We start from the raw sequence: 16,576 nt of genomic DNA, 5'->3' as shown, positions 1-16,576 counted from the left end.
GAATATGATGCATTAGCATTAGGTAATGATGTCTAAGAATCGGCATCTTTCCCTCTTATATATATTATTTAATTTAGCATGAGTTGAAAATGCAGTTGGGTAAAGTATTTTATATGAAAAGTCAAGTAGTGACAACGCAGGTTACGCAACTTCACCTACCTTTATTTTTAAAATAGCAAGTTTTTTTGTTTTTTTTTACATGGAATTAAATTAAGATTATTTCTGCAGTGTAACACAAATTTACTATTTTATTTCAACATGTTTTAAATTATTGCATAATTATTAGGCCTATATATGTAATTTTTATGACCTCATAATAATTAAGAGACACCATTGAATATTTACACTTTAAAAAAATATTTATCACAAAAATATTAAATAATGAATAAATAAATGTTTATAAAACTATGAATATATGTTTATAAAAAATATTTTATTTAATTATAATGGTGACATTGTCAACCCGATTACAGATTAGCCTTTCTTTTATCTGAGTCGAGATTTGAAGAGCAATAATAATTTGTGAGGTATGTATGTTGCTAGGCGTTTAAATAAGTGGAGGGTTATAAAAGCTGGATTTTAAAACCCTCTGTTATGCTTCAGGCAAACAAAAATAACTAAACTAAAGGTTTACTAAAGGTCTTAAATTCTAGGTTCACTATAGTTGAAGCTGTTCAATCTAGCTTGCATTACCGGTCTAAAGTGCGTTTCTTATGCTGAGGATTTTGTTCTGTTTTATTTGTCAAAAACCTTTTCATTTTATAATAAAATAAATTAAAGTATGGATCACTTGTTTGCTGCACAGTGCAAAACCATCACTCTTTAATATTCATGCAAGTTCAATGCTAAGTGGGTGTATTGTTTTTATTCCATCTTAAAGTATTATACATTTACATAATAAATTATACAAAGCACTGTTTGGATTTGTTTCCCCTTCTTCTCCTGTTTTCTCTTTCTAAGCCAATCTTCTCTATAATTTATCTATATGGGATCAAATAAATTTGACTATAACCTTTCAAAACTGACAAACAAGACTCACACCATTGATTTTCCCTCATATGTACAGTATGCGACAAGGTAGGATAGGTGTTGAGAAATAAAAATAATATTGTGTGGATAAAAATAAATATAGTTGCAATAAAAATAATTGTATGCTTATCGAAGTGATACACTATTTCATTAAATGATGTACATTGCCGGTCAATGCTACTGTAATATTGATGTTTCGCTTGAGTCAGACAGGCAAATAGCCCAGATAATTTGAACATGGCCCCTTCAGAGGCCCCAATGGCTGGTTTAAAACGAATAAAACAATCTCGGTGAACATATTATTGGCATTAATGTATTACAATGGCAATTTTTCTTTCTGGCTCCGGACATGCATCGTGCACATTACCATTAGCTTTCCAGATGGAGATACTTTCCATATATGCATTCTGATATATTACGCATGTAATTCAATTAAAATGCACAAATCTGTTTCCTAGTACATATTACATTGTATTTTCATGTATTCTAAAGTATTTATTTTATTTCATAATCAAGGTCTAGCTAATAAAAACACCTGTTCGAAGAACTTCCACAACATGCAGTTTAAACTGGACAAAAGCTTCCCAAACAAAATGATATAGAACAGAACTGTGGAAAATGGATTGACCAATTCAAAATGACTGTATAGTATTGTTTTCAATTCTGTTTATATATTTTACAAAGTTTGGGCTGTTAACATTAATGTAATGTACTGTATGTATTTAATTCATAAATGGTTTGTCGTTGTAAGTCATTAAGTAATCCATTTGGATTACTGGATAACTAGGTGATCAGTATTCCTGTGATATATGGTTCATTCATACAGGTTTTTCAGTCCTAAAAGATATTCAGTTGTCATTTAGAGCCACTGGAGAAATCAAATTGTTTTTTTTTTTTCGTTTTGTAATCATATTTGCCCTATCATACACTAGCAGGAGGAAATGTGTTATTATGGAGGCTGGAATTGCGCAGCGCTTGGATACCTATTTACCCGTCAAGTGCCTGGGTAATAATTGATAGATTTCCTGAGAGGACAAAAAAAAGGGACCAGATGGGGCCAGGTGCATTATACCGCAGTTGCAAGCGACTCGGAGCGAGGTAAGAGTCAGAACTCACTTGTTTAACATTAGGAAAGTTGTCCAGTTTTCCGGCACCATGACAGTTGGATGGATTGTTTTGGCGCTCACATTGTTCAGTCAACTACAGTGGACAGCAGCTGATCCAGGCGCAGGACTGCACACATGGGATAGATTTAGCAAACTGCCATATCCCGGTGACAAAGCCTTCCTTTATGACATTTTCCCTGAGAAGTTTATGTGGGCTGTTGGCACCGCCGCATATTCAGTTGAGGGAGCCTGGGAAAAAGGCGGGAAGGGTAAGTCTATCTGGGACACTTTTACTCGCGGAGGGACCCGTGTGTCCCGAGGCGACGTGGGCAGTGACAGTTATCACAACATCCAGGGGGACCTTCGAGCCCTGCAGCAACTTGGAGTCAGTCACTACCGGTTTTCTCTGTCCTGGCCACGCATCTTCTCCAATGGCACCAAAGAAAGTTACAATGAAAAAGGTGTGGACTATTATAAAAGTCTAATTCGAGGTTTGAAGGATGTGAAAGTGCAGCCTGTTGTGACTTTATATCATTGGGACCTGCCAGACAGTTTGCAAACCCTCTTTGGGGGCTGGAGCAATTCGGTTATGGTGGATCTATTCAGAGAATATGCAGATTTTTGTTTTAAAACATTTGGATCGGATGTGAAATTTTGGATTACCATTGACAATCCTTTTGTTGTGGCCTGGCATGGATATGGAACTGGGGTTGTGGCTCCTGGTATCAAAAATGACTCCGATTTGCCTTTCAGAGTGGGACACAATCTTCTGAAGGTAATTAGAGCCACATACTCAAATGTTTTAGTTGCTTATTTATTTAATTAACAAATGTATCTGTATAATTGTATCTGTCTGTTTGTTTATACACTATATATACACTCACCGGCCACTTTATTAGGTACACCTTGGACCCCCTTTTGCCTTCAGAACTGCCTTAATTCTTTGTGGCATAGATTCAAAAAGGTGCTGGAAATATTCCTCTGAGATATTGCTCTATATTGGGTTGAGATCTGGTGAGTATGGAGAGCTTTTGAGTGTAGTGAACTCATTGTCATGTTCAACAAACCAGTTTGAGATAACTTGAGCTTTGTGACATGGCGTGTTATTACTGGAAGTAGCCATCAGAAGATGTGTACATGAGGTCATAAAAGGATGGAAATGGTCAGAAACAATACTCAGGTAGGCTGTGGAGTTTAAACGATGCTCAATTGTACTAAGGGACCCAAAGTGTGCCAAAAAAAGAAAAATCCTCCCCAGCATTACACCACTGCCTCCAGTCTGAACCGTACAAGGCAGGATAGATACAGTAGGCTTTCATGTTGTTTATGCCAAATATTGCAGCAGAATTTAAAACTCATCAGACCAGCAACGTTTTTCCAATCTTTTATTGTCCAATTTTGGTGATCCCAACTGAATTGTAGCTTCAGTAGCTTAGTAGGTTCGACATGTTGTGCATTGAGTTACTGTTACATTTCTTTCGGCTCTGAAGTCTGGTCATTCTCCTCGGACCTCTGGCATCATCAAGGCATTTGCACCCACAGAATTGCCACTCACTGGATAGTTTCTCTTTTTCAGACCACTCTCTGTAAACTCTAGAGTTGGTTGTGTGTGAAAATCCCAGTAGATCAGCAGTTTCTGAAATACTCAACAACAACCATGCCATGTTCAAAGTCACTTAAATCACCTTTCTTCCCCGTTCTGATGCTCAGTTTAAACTTCAGCAGATTACCTTGACCATCTCTACATGCCTAAATGTATTGCTGCCATGTGATTGGCTGATTAGATAGTAGAGCATTTGAACAGGTGTATCTAATAAAGTGGCCGGTGTGTATATATATATATATATATATATATATATATATATATATATATATATTTATAAAAAAGTGATGTTTTTTATTTTATTCATAGGCTAGTAGGCTTATTTTTATGATCATTTTTATTATTATGTTGGTTCAATTTGTGTAGTTCAAAGTGCTGTACACAATATATGTTTTTCAAATATAATGTGCCATGTATTTTGTTTCGGCCTGTGTTGCCGTCTAGGCTCATGCTGCAGCCTGGCACTTGTATGACGACCGGTATCGTTCCCGTCAGGGCGGGCTCGTGTCCATGGCTCTGGCCTCCCACTGGATCAAGCCTAGCAGAACCAGGCAGGAGAACCGCAGAGCCTGCCAGTGTTCTCTGGACTTCGTGCTCGGCTGGTTCGCCCGTCCGTTGTTCGTGGATGGAGACTATCCACCCTGCATGAAACGCAATTTGACCCACAGACTGCCGTCCTTCACGGAGGCTGAGAGCGTGTATGTTAATGGGACAGCGGACTTCTTTGCCCTGTCACATGGACCGGCTCTTAGTTTTCAGCTGATCAATGACAGTCTGCGCTTCGGCCAGACAGAAGACCTAGGTCTGAGGATGCTGCTGTACTGGGTCCGTGCCGAGTACAACAATCCTCCCATCTTTGTAGTGGAGAGTGGCTGGTATGGAAGTGGCAACACAAAAACAAAGGATGCCAAGCACATGTACTATCTGAAGCGCTTTATTATGGAGACTCTGAAAGGTACATACTGTAGCCTATATGAACTGAGGATGTTTGATGAAATGATAAGCATAGAATTAATGATAATAGAACATATCAGTCAGTATGTTGTAGGAATACGGCCATTTTGAGATTATCATATCTTTTAATGGTCAAAGAAGCATTTATAATGTGTTCCAACTATCATTTAGCACTGCTATTTTCAACAATTCACAGTAACTGATTATGAACAATAATTTTCTCCTCTTTATAGCAATCCGTTTTGATAGAGTAAATGTGATTGGCTACACAGCCTGGTCTCTGCTGGACGGGTATGAGTGGTATCGTGAATATGGAATACGACGGGGGCTATTCTTTGTGGATTTCAACACTCCTGATCTGAAGAGAGAGCCGAAGACATCTGCCACTTTCTATAGCAAACTAATAGAGAAGAATGGCTTCCCTCAGCTCCCTGAGAACCGCCCTGCACAGGGAGTCTTTCCATGTGACTTTGTCTGGGGAGTGGCGGCCAATTCCATACAGGTACAGCTTGGTTGCTTGCCATGCATGCATTGTAAAAACACAACTTTTATTATTGATACTGTATATGATATATATTTTATATTTGAACTTTATTTATAATAATAAATATATTTATTTTAAATTAGATTACATATTATATATTAGTGCTGTAAAATCGATTAATCGCATCTAACATAAAAGGTGGTTTGTATAATATATACAGTATATATATACTATATATATATATATACAGTATCACGTGTATATATATACATATATACACACACACATATATATGTACACATTATGTAAACAAAAGCTTTTATGTTAGATGCGATTAATTGCGATTAATCAATTTAACAGCACTAATATATATATATATATATATATATATATATATATATACAGTATGTGTGCGTATTTATATACACTGTATATATGAAATGTTACTAAAACAAATTGTATAAATCTAATATTTATATTTTATAGTAATATTTCATATTATATGTTTCTATTTATTCACATACACACACACACATATATATATACATTTACATTTGACAGGGTTCATTTACATTTATTTAAATGTTGATTAATGCACATTAAAAAGAAAATCAGATTACATCTAACTGCACACATTTCATCAAACAGTAGAAAATGTCCTTACTATGTAAAGTGCAGGCCAACAAATCAATCTAACTTGGTTGTACTTGTTTGTCCCATTCAAAGGTCATTTTTGTAGAACTTAGATTCTGTGTTGATCAGATGATGCATCTAGCTTTAATCTTTGACCTTTGTTCAAACTTCAAATATTGATAAACAATTTTTGCATACATTCAAAACCTAGTTTTATTCAATTTTCACTTTTGAAATGTTATATCTAAAATCATCTGAATGTCGTCCGATCCTGTTTTGAAGGTTGACACTACACCAACCCAGTTTGCTGACCCTAGCGTTTATATCTGGAACATCTCTGGTAACGGAGAGTTGAAAAAGGTCCCTGGTGTGCAGGCGCCCCCTATGCACAGGCCGCGCCACTGCGCCGACTACGGCAGTATCCTCCAGCAGGTGTCTGATGTGCACCGGATCAAAGTCTCACACTTCCACTTCTCCCTCAACTGGTCCTCCATCATCCCAACAGGCCGGGTGTCTGATGCTAACGAAACACTGCTAAGATACTACCATTGCTTTGTTAGTGAGCTACATAAGGTTAACGTAACCCCTGTTGTGACCCTTTGGCACCACACAGGGAAACTATCCAGCCTCCCGGCATCCAGGGATGCTGGTGGGGGCTGGCAGAGCGAGGAGACTGTCCAGGCATTTGCAGACTACGCCAGGTTGTGTTTCCAACGACTGGGAACTCATGTCAAGCTGTGGATCACTCTGAATGAGCCTAACGATGAAGATCTCGAATACACCGTGGGCCACCAGCTTCTTCGTGCGCACGCGTTAGCTTGGCACGTCTACGACAGCGAGTTTCGCAAAGCCCATGGTGGAAAGGTATCGCTGGTTCTTCATATGGACTGGGTCGAACCTGCGTTTTCATTCAGCAGGGAGGATGTGGCGCCTGCAAACCGAGTCCTGGACTTTCGAGTCGGCTGGTTTGCTGAGCCCATCTTCGGTAGAGGTGATTACCCAGCAGTGATGCGTAGCTGGCTCCAACAGCGAAACAATATCGATCTCTTCAATTACCACTTACCGACGTTCAGCAAAGAGGATCAACTGCTTGTAAAAGGAACCTACGATTTCTTCGCCATCAGCCATTTTACTACCTCAATGGTATATGATGGAGTGGAAGACAAATACACCTTCAAGGACAAGTTGCAGGTTCAGTTGATATCTGACGTGACCTGGATCATGTCTCCAAGACGCAACTCTCCTGTGGTCCCCTGGGGTCTTCGCAAGGCACTGAACTGGGTTAACTCCCGATACAAAGGGGTTCCCATTTATGTGATGGCCAATGGTGTTCAAGAGGACACCGCAAGGTTTAAGGATAGCTTGCGCGTCTACTACCTATACAACTACATTAATGAGGCCTTGAAAGGTAAGAAACTGTACAATGTATAATGTGTTGGCTTTCACTAGGGTGGCTCATACAGAATTTTATTTCTTAGGCTTTGTCAAGAGCTCCGTCTCACTGTTAACTGAATTAAAATGATGTTGTAAAATACTGTACATTAAGTAACTGATCAAAGAAACAAGCACAGAAAAAGAATATATAATAATGCATATTCATACTAATAATTAGCAATTCCTAATCTATTTTGTTTTTATCATAAATTTCATACACATTTTAATAAAAATATAATTAAATTATAATTATGTGAATCATTAATATTAATTATATTAATCATAACAAATTATATAAATTATCGATTATATTGATATTTCAATTATATTGATCAATTATATTGATATTAAGTGTAACCCACAGGTATAATTATATATTAACAATTAAACGTATTTTAAGTGTAATCAAACATTATTTGTATCCATTGTCATTTTATCACGTTTTAGAGATTATATATTTCAGACTTTTTTTAAATCTGTAGGGCGTCGTAGATGTGAATTTTTCAACATCTAATTTTTCAAGATTGTTTTTTTTTAAGTTTCCTAGTACTGTAACCCACTTGGATAAGTTCTGATGACTCAAATCTATGCTGTTTCTATTTAGAGGCACAAATCTCAGGCTGTACACACACATCCACACGCAGCAGCTTAATTATTAAACAGAAAACTAGGGAAACAGTTTGCTGACCTTAGGAAAACTAGCGAGCCGCTCTTCATCTGACCTTTGGAAAAATATTTGTTTACTATTCTCAAAACACTGACAAGGCCTCGCTTTATAGTTACGTCATAGGTTCAGGAGTTCACTTCACTCGCATTCTAACCTCTGATTTGTTCTTTCAGCATACACGCTAGATGGAGTCAATCTAAAGGGCTATTTTGCATATGCATTCAGCGACAAGCGGGACCCAGGCTTTGGCATGTATGGTCACGTGCAGGAGGAGGTCATTCTGAAATCTTCACTGGCCCATTACAAAAACATCATCCACCACAATGGCTTCCCTGCCACAGGCACACCTCAGCAACAGTGTGCCCATGCTCCAGTGCACAGCTCTGGCCGTTATATCCTCACCAAGCAGCCTGTCGTTGGCTTTCTCTCCCTGGTGAGCTCTTGCATGCTGATCACAGTGTGCCTTATTATCTACTACGCAGTAAAGAGGCACAAATTAACCACCAAAAAATGAAGGGAAATGGTTCCAGTGGACTCTTATACTTTTAATTTATTTTCTTTTAATGGTTGGTTTATGACAGCCTACATAACACTGCTTTGAACTCGACAAGAGCCTGACCAATTATTTAATTTCAACATTATCATGTAAAACCACTATTTATTTGTAAAAAAGTAAAATATTTGCCTTATTTGGGCCAGTATCTTATTTCACAGGGGGTTGTAAAAAAGGGAAAGTGTTTCAGATTCAGTCAGGCATGTTAAAGAGAAACTGACTATGGTTAGTATAGGTAAATTATGTCATACACATTGTTAGGTATATTAAATAAATGTTTTCAAAGGAATTAAGTCCGATATCTTTAATTTTCTTTTTATATTACCTGTAATAATATTTTAAATGCACTTATTCAATATGCACTTTTATAATTTTCTGTAACATCTAAGCCTTTAATGTCATATGTACAATCCAAAAATCTCTGGAGCTTTGTAATATTCATATGTGCAATTTTCTGCTTTATGTTGTCAATTTTCTGCTTATTTCATACATTTCCATGTTCTCTAAAGAGGTACAGGAAATAGCAAAAACAAAAGTCCAAAAACAATTTAAATAGCTTTTATTATGAAAAACAAACAGTTATCCAACATATCTTATTAATTTTAGGCTAGAATAGTTCAGAACATAAAGTTGTCAAGTCCATCTTCCATAAACTTCTTGTAGATGGCCATGAATTTAGCTACAAAGGCCTCCAGGTGGTAAATAGCTTTGTTGCCTAGCTGCAGTCTGTGCTCATAGTACGCCGCCATCTGAACCACCTCGGCCTTCAGGTGTCCATCACAGTTACTCAGCAACTCTGTCACCAGGCCCTGGAATACCAATGCGAACAGTGTTGATGCTGTGATTGTACACCAAATCAAGCTTTGATTTCCCAGTATCTAACATTTTTAATAAGCTGAAAATAAGCAGCTGTACCTTCATGATGACATCTGGTGGGATGCAGTGAGTTAGAAGTTCATACAATCGTGCCCGAACCTCTAAAAGTCTGCAAAATTAAAACAAGTTTTTAGCCATTTGGAAACATCTCAATTATATTGCTTAAAAAAAAACTGGCTACGTAAACCTAAGTTAATTAATAAAAGTTATCATGATGTAATAAAAATATCAATTTCACATTAACTAGAATCACCAAAGCAAAGAAGTTAATGATTTTTTTCTTAACCCTAAAAAGGACATTGGCAAGTCATGCTCAAGAAGTTGATATTTATTAACATCTATCGCTTTTTAGGTCCTGTTATTAGCATTGGCAGACAGCTGGTGATTTTTTTTTTTTTTTTTTTTGCTTGTAATTATGCATGTTGTGACCTTTGAGGGCTCTGCTGGCTGACTATAGCATTAGCGGTCTCTCTGAGGTACACCTCCCAGTCTGTCACAGGGATGTCCTGGTCTGGGGAGAATGGATACCTGAGAACAGAGAACATAAATTGTATGTTTGGCTTGCACTTCAGGTGAGTTCTGTTTATTCATTCGGAAGTTAGATACAATCATTAATTTTTTATTTATCACTGGTAAATAGAACAGTCTCTTTATTCTGGTTGAAGCGAAGGCTCTCACTGTTGAACTCTGCAGGCTTCACACATAAGCAGGGCTTTACGGAGGTTACGGCCAGATTTCTCAGCGATCTGTCTGGCCAGTTCAGGAGGAAGCAGCAGGCCCTCCTTCCTGCAAACGCCTGACAGAACACTGCACACCTGAGAAGATGAAGAAGGTTGGGTTGTTTTCAGATGTAAGGGAAAACACAATTCATTTAAAATATATAGTCAAAAATGCAGACAATTTACAAGAAATGTTTTCTATTTTAATCTATTTTATGTAATTTATTTCTGTGATGGCAAAGCTGAATGTTTAGCATCATTACTCCAGTCTTCAGTGTCACATGATCCTTCAGAAATCATTCTAATATGATGATTTGATGCTCAAGTAACATTTCTTATTATTATCAACACTGAAAACAGTTGTGCTGCTTAATATTTTTGTTGAAAACTGTAAAACATTGTTCCAGGATTCTTTGATAAATAGAAAGTTACAACAGCATTTATATAGAAAAAATGAAATCTTTAGTAACATTGTAAACATCTTTATCACTTTTGATCAACTTAAAATAATTAATTTCTTTCAACCTCACCTCTTCCACACTTGGCAGGGGGACTCTCACAGCCAGACACCTGCTCCTGATGGGGGAGATCACTTTAGAGGTGGAGTTACAGCAAAGGATCAGTCGACAAGTGGACATGTACTTCTCCATCGTACGCCGCAAGGCATGCTGGGCATCTTTAGTGAGACGGTCAACCTCAGTCAGCAGCACCACTGTGAATAGATTCATTACTGCCACTACTGTAAGAAGTGTACGGGATCACTTATAAAAGGTTATCACATCCAAACACTGCTCTTAGCTATTCAACTGATTCAGATGAATGATCTAACCCAATGAAAGAACAAAGCCGAACCTTTGAACTCCCTCTGAGCACTGGACTGAATCTGCTGAGACTGGGCGACAGTTTTTATCAGCTCCTGAATGACCACACGGTCACTGTTCCCAGCATCACTGAGGAAAACAGATCAGATATGAGGGAACTGCAAGTGAAGACTCCAAACATACAGAGTAAATCTTTTTTATTACCTTGGATTCACCTCTAGATGATAGTTACTGGCAATAGTGTTGATTTCAAGCTTTTTTTTAGATGGAGTCTACAAGAAACAAACAGTAGCAGTTAATACTGTAGTAAACTATATAACGTTACTTAGTAGGTGTTGAAAGTATCTGGTGTTTTTATTACCGTGATGGACTGGTGTTCAATCCGGAGTTTCTCGACCCCGGGTCCGTACAACTCTCTGAGCAGACACATGATCCGAGTTTTCTTCCCAGCACCAGGCGGTCCATAAACCAACAAGTGTGGAAAATCACCACACTGGACCTGTAGAATTAAACCGCGAGAGACCATTATATTATATAAATAAACAAAATCAGGCATATTCACGTTTATATCACCAGTTTTGTTTCTGCAATTGTAAAAAGAAACAGTTTTTAAAAAATGTCTTCAGCTAGAGACCGTAATGATGTACATGTTGGTCAAATATAATTCACGTTTAGCTATTTGGCGTGACTTGAGTCGGACATAAACAGCAAGAACACCTAATAAGTTTCTGCTTTTTTACCAGGTTTTTCAGATGGTTTGCTTGCTCCTTGTGGTAGTCCAGTTTAGCCAAGGACGTTGGTCTGTATTTATCCACCCATAAACTCATTTTTCTATCTGAATGATGAGAATCTATAATATGTTATTGTGAGAATTTGAGCCGCCTGCTCCAACGAAACATAAACCCGCGCAGCTAGCGCACTGTCAGAGCGGCAACTACAGGGAGCGAGGAAGGACAAGTGCTTTCGCGTTTCGTAAATCCCAATACTTTGCGGCGCTCTTTACAGTTTCGAACTAATGAATTCACAACATAATTTCAAGAATTATATTTCACATTAAACTGGTATGGATTTTTTGTAAGATATTGGTTTGTTTTGACAATATTACATGATAATGCCATGCTTTATTATCTTCAGATGATGCACGTTAGCTAATGATATATGGTCGTGTCAAAATATAAACACAATAAAAGTACAATTTCATTGTCTGGCGGTAGTGCAATGAAAGTGAATGGTGAGGTTGTCAATGATTCTGCCTAACCTCTTTTGTTGTTGTTGTTTTCAACACAAGTTTTTTTATTTTATTTATTATGCTTGCAAACAATACAGAAATGACAAACATGGAATACAATTTTTTATCAGAATTACAAAAATGACAATACAAAATATAATAATATGTACAATGTCATCTGAACATACAAACTATCAGTGCATAGCTATATGACAAATAAAACTAAAGAGAAACGAAGAAGAAAAAAAATAATCATGAGGGTAAGACATCTTATATATCATTTAGTGTACACAAGTTAAAGACATTACAATTTGAAATAGTTTTTTTTCAACACAAGTGACAAGTTCCATAATTCCGCTTATGCGTGATCAATCTACGCCTTTGTTATTGGAAGAGGTTAGCGACCCCTAGCGGCGAAAAAAATACATATTGTAACTTTAGGTTAAAGGTTTTTGTCACTCCTTAAATCAGAAAATACTGTCAAAAAATCACCATATCCATTTTTCACCATGTGAACAAATGTTAGGCCTATACTATAATCAGGTAAGAAGAGCATGTTAATCTGCTTCATCTCCTTTCAGTAATAATATTTTCTAATTTGTTGAAGATATTTCATTCATATTTCATTCATTGATTCATCAGTCTGTTGCACACCCCACACCATAGTAGGTAATAATTCTAAATCTTTTGTATCAAGAACAGGACAGTCATTTTCAGATTGTACTTCCATTCCAGCTGTCCTGTTGGTGGGTTGTACGGCCATTCAGATCTGTGTTCAGATCTTCCTTTTAGGTCCGTCTGTTCCCATGCTTGTGTGGTTCAGCTAACAAACAACCTCTGAATAAATGAAAGGATCTATCTGCCAAACATGTCGTCCTCATAAAATGGACCTGAATGTAAACTACACTGCTCTAACAGCTACTGTACATTGATGTTAGCAGATGCTTTCTTACAGTTTCTGGCATTCAACCCATATGAAACAAGGTTTTGTTTATTCCTCAAGTTTCACCTTCATCATGTCCTACAAATCACATTCTTGAAGTCATATGCTGCATTTTTTTATTTGCCAAAACAGCTTAGTCTGATTACCATGTGTCCATACCAATGTTGATCTCAAACATACAATTTTGCATGGCATTTGGTGAAATCATATACAAGTCTGTACAGGGAAACCATAATCTCATCTAATTTGTAATCAGCTCTCATTCTGTATGATTTTTTGTTCACTTACTTTTGTTTACTTACTGTTCATGAGTATATGAAGATGTGAGTAAGAATGACAAAGTAGAATAGACCAACGCTACTTTTGCGTCATCGAAGGGTAACGCCCCTTTTTGGAGGAAAACAAACGGGGTTACAGAGGTGTCCCTTTGAAATGGTCGAAAACTGGATTAATGACCCCACGCAGTGGCCAAATATGGACTATTCAGACATCTACCACTATCTCGTGGAATCACAAAAATGTTGCCTTTATTTTGTCATTAACACACTCACAGTATGACAAACTAGACGATGAGGCCATGAGGGATGTTCCATAGTGGCGGTTTGTATTTTGGTGAAGAAATGATTTTCTTCATCTTCCGAGAATTCAACACCGGTAAATACACTATTATCTCAGACTATGCCTCTGTTCGTTCAAGATAGCTTGTGAAATGATATAGCCTATTAAAGATGTTAACCAAACCTAAAGTGATGGGAAAAGATGAGATGCCAGGAAAGCTTAGGCTATAATAGTTTTTTGCGTTTACTTGCATAACTATATTTCCTCCCAGCTCTTTATTTCATTCTCCAAAGTTTCTCTGGGGCAATTTTTCGTAGAAATTTTATGACCGAGTAAAACTTTCTCGGGCAATTCAAAAGTTTTGCAAGTGAACGCAGAATAGAGATATAACGTTAACGTTAATTTGTTAGGATCATATAGACCAACGCATACATATTTTGCCGTACGATGTAAACCTTTTTACAACTTTCAGAGTCCTCGCACTCTTACGGAGCCCCTAAAGGGACGTGGTGGTGGAAAAAAATTTAGGATGGGAGAATTTTTTTTTTTAAATCTTTTGCGTTCCCTCGCAACACTTTTGCGTTCCCCCGAGAAACTTTGCGTTCCATCGCAAAACTTTTGCGTTCCCTCGCAAAGTTATTTGCGTTCCCTCGCGAAGTTATTTGCGTTCCCACGCAAAAGTTTTGCGTTCCCTCGCAAAGATATTTGCGTTCCCACGCAAACCCAGTTGTGAGCTCGGACAGACACTTCCTGTTTAATGTTCCGCTGGGAGTGCTTCAGAGCTCCGTACGTTAATGGAGCGTTTCATAGTGTTTGAACATGGACTCAAATATAAAGAAATGCTGGCAATATTCAAATAGGCTATTCGAAATTCCCGGATCAATGTAGAAAATCCTGCTGAGATCTGATTGGCTGATTGAGTCCTGATAAGATCACCTGTTGCCACTAACTAATCATGCTTCAGTCTCAGTTTGCTTGTATATAAGAAGCCGTCTCCCCCATTCATACATGGTCTGTGTGGAATTGTTGCGTTGTTGACAATGTAAGTTTCTTTCTGATTGTTTGTTTAAAGGATTGTGTTTGATATGATATATTGAATTCTAGTTATGTATAGTTTCTCTTTGGTGTTATATTCATTTGAATTGTTAAAGTTGATATCAGATGTATGGTTTAAGATCTGCAGATGTGTTTGTAATCTATTAATTGTTTCTATGTTTATGTTTAGAAACCAACAATTACCATCTAAGAAATGTCTACTCCTACATGTTGAGTACAATAAACTGAGAGCAATAACTGATGACTGAATGAGTTTTAATGGACCCACCGTTCCAGTAGCAACAGCTGAATCAGCCTAAATGTCCAACTAGTTTTTTACATGGTCCTTCGAGCCGGAGAGGCTGCTGGAATGGAGACTGAGGATGACTGTGTGAGACCTAAACGTTCATCTAGGATCGTAAAACCTCCAAGATGGCACCAAGATTATATGATGGCTCAGTCAAATCCATCAATTCATCCAATTGGAAAATTGTCAAATCAGCCAGAGGATTTGAGCCATTTCGTTGCCTCACAAGGAGCTTCCATTACCGCAACTCAAAATGAAGTGAAGTCTTTATCTGAGGAGATTAAACAAATGAAAGGAATGTTGTTGGATGTGGGACAAATGATGAAAGATCTGCAAAGGAAAAGACATTCTTCATTTTCTACTAGCTCTGAATGCAGTTCTATTCAAGCATCCCCAGTTCATATCCCAATGCAAGCAAAGCAGCAAGAAGAGATGAATGTTAGAGATTCTATTGTGGATGAGTTGAGTGAATGTATGCGACAACATCAAACCAGGCCGGACAATGTGCTTTCTACACCACCAAAGATTCAGGGACAAAATACTTTGCCCCCCGCACAGTATGCGCAGCCTACCATCCCATTAGCGACCACTAGAGAGCCATCAGAGAGACAACACCAGCAGCTTTCTGATCCATGTCTACCTAATAGGCCATCAATTCCTTTACCAGAAAACCTCAGGTCACAACCTTTAATGGATCCCATTGTAAGGGGTGACAGCCTAATCCAGCCACAACGTAATGGTCCTCCATGGCTATCTTCAGTCAGTCATCAAATGAATCCCAGTTTCTATCCAAGTGATCAACAAGTAGGAAGGGATCAAAGCTTATTGCCATCTGGTCAAATGCAGGGAAATGCATTTTGTATGCCTGGTCATCCATGGATGCCTCCAAGTTGGCCAACCTACTTCCCAAGTGGAGGCTTGTTAAACCCACCGTACCTACCTGATATCCCTTATCCAGTATTATATCCATCTCATAGTCAAAATGCTCCACTTAATTGGGTTCCTCCTAGAGTTGCCACGTTGCCTCCAAGAGATTTATCAGTTGGATTTCCTTATACTTCTCTTGGACATTTACATCAAACTTCCTTAGAACAGCAGACAGCTAGAACAGCTGTACGTCAGCAAGATAACCCTTCCATTATGTTGCCACAGAATCATTTGACACCAAGAGTTATTACTACGGCATCAGCATCTCAGGGCCAGCAAAGAGATGTGAATCAAATAACTGCATTCTCCCCAAATGGAATTCAGATGATGGTACCTGATCAGCATACGTCTATTCATTCAGCAGTGAATGTGCCCCACCCAGCTATGTCAGCTCTACTTCCTTCCAGGTCAGCCCGTATTGAGCGACTTTCATTTCCAAATTTGAAGAGTGATGACCCCCAAGAGTTTGCAATGCTGAATATGGCTCTGAAGAATTTGTTACCCTTAGAGGAAACTGAGCAATATAAGTACCATATTCTTCTGGATCATTTGAAGTTGGATGCAGCTCGACTTCTTGCCTTAGCTTATGCCCATCATTCGCAGCCTTATACCATGGCCTTAAAGGCTCTACAGAAGAGATATGGTCAACAACCCCAGCTGGTGCTCCGAGAGATTGCTACTATTAAGAACTTGCCCGCT

At 38.0% G+C, this 16,576-nt stretch overlaps 2 protein-coding genes across 2 annotated transcripts; one reads left to right on the top strand and one right to left on the bottom strand.

Moving 5' to 3' along the window:
- Positions 1-1,980: 1,980 nt before the first annotated feature.
- kl (klotho) lies at positions 1,981-8,752 on the top strand. Its single transcript, XM_077242246.1, has 6 exons — positions 1,981-2,127; positions 2,226-2,910; positions 4,183-4,693; positions 4,926-5,194; positions 6,092-7,217; positions 8,084-8,752. Exons 1-6 carry the CDS (start codon positions 2,081-2,083, stop codon positions 8,422-8,424), a joined length of 2,979 nt encoding a protein of 992 aa, XP_077098361.1. The 5' UTR covers positions 1,981-2,080; the 3' UTR covers positions 8,425-8,752.
- Positions 8,753-9,005: 253 nt separating this feature from the next.
- rfc3 (replication factor C (activator 1) 3) lies at positions 9,006-11,817 on the bottom strand. The gene is made up of 9 exons (XM_077242245.1): positions 11,620-11,817; positions 11,241-11,378; positions 11,084-11,151; positions 10,911-11,008; positions 10,589-10,770; positions 10,018-10,154; positions 9,769-9,867; positions 9,379-9,448; positions 9,006-9,272 (listed from the first exon to the last, which is right to left on the bottom strand). Exons 1-9 carry the CDS (start codon positions 11,704-11,706, stop codon positions 9,081-9,083), a joined length of 1,071 nt encoding a protein of 356 aa, XP_077098360.1. The 5' UTR covers positions 11,707-11,817; the 3' UTR covers positions 9,006-9,080.
- Between the last annotated feature and the right edge of the window lie 4,759 nt (positions 11,818-16,576).

Source organism: Siphateles boraxobius, unplaced genomic scaffold, assembly GCF_051911475.1.
Source record: "Siphateles boraxobius isolate OS27281-9 unplaced genomic scaffold, OSU_SipBor_1 25, whole genome shotgun sequence".
In the NCBI taxonomy this organism is placed as follows: Eukaryota; Metazoa; Chordata; class Actinopteri; order Cypriniformes; family Leuciscidae; genus Siphateles; species Siphateles boraxobius.
The sequence above is the reverse complement of the archived record's forward strand: the minus strand, read 5'-3'. Positions and strand labels throughout refer to the sequence as shown.

What these genes read in the sequence shown, in the direction of transcription:
- kl (XM_077242246.1), top strand. Translation starts at nt 2,081, where the DNA reads ATGGGGCCAGGTGCATTATACCGCAGTTGCAAGCGACTCGGAGCGAG. An exon ending in TATTATGGAGACTCTGAAAG is followed by an intron (nt 4,694 to 4,925) that starts GTACATACTGTA and finishes TCCTCTTTATAG; the next exon opens with CAATCCGTTTTGATAGAGTA. An exon ending in TGGCGGCCAATTCCATACAG is followed by an intron (nt 5,195 to 6,091) that starts GTACAGCTTGGT and finishes CCTGTTTTGAAG; the next exon opens with GTTGACACTACACCAACCCA.
- rfc3 (XM_077242245.1), bottom strand. Translation starts at nt 11,706, where the DNA reads ATGAGTTTATGGGTGGATAAATACAGACCAACGTCCTTGGCTAAACTG. An exon ending in CCCTGCCAAGTGTGGAAGAG is followed by an intron (nt 10,155 to 10,588) that starts GTGAGGTTGAAA and finishes TCATCTTCTCAG; the next exon opens with GTGTGCAGTGTTCTGTCAGG. An exon ending in GAAGCCTGCAGAGTTCAACA is followed by an intron (nt 9,868 to 10,017) that starts GTGAGAGCCTTC and finishes CTCTGTTCTCAG; the next exon opens with GTATCCATTCTCCCCAGACC.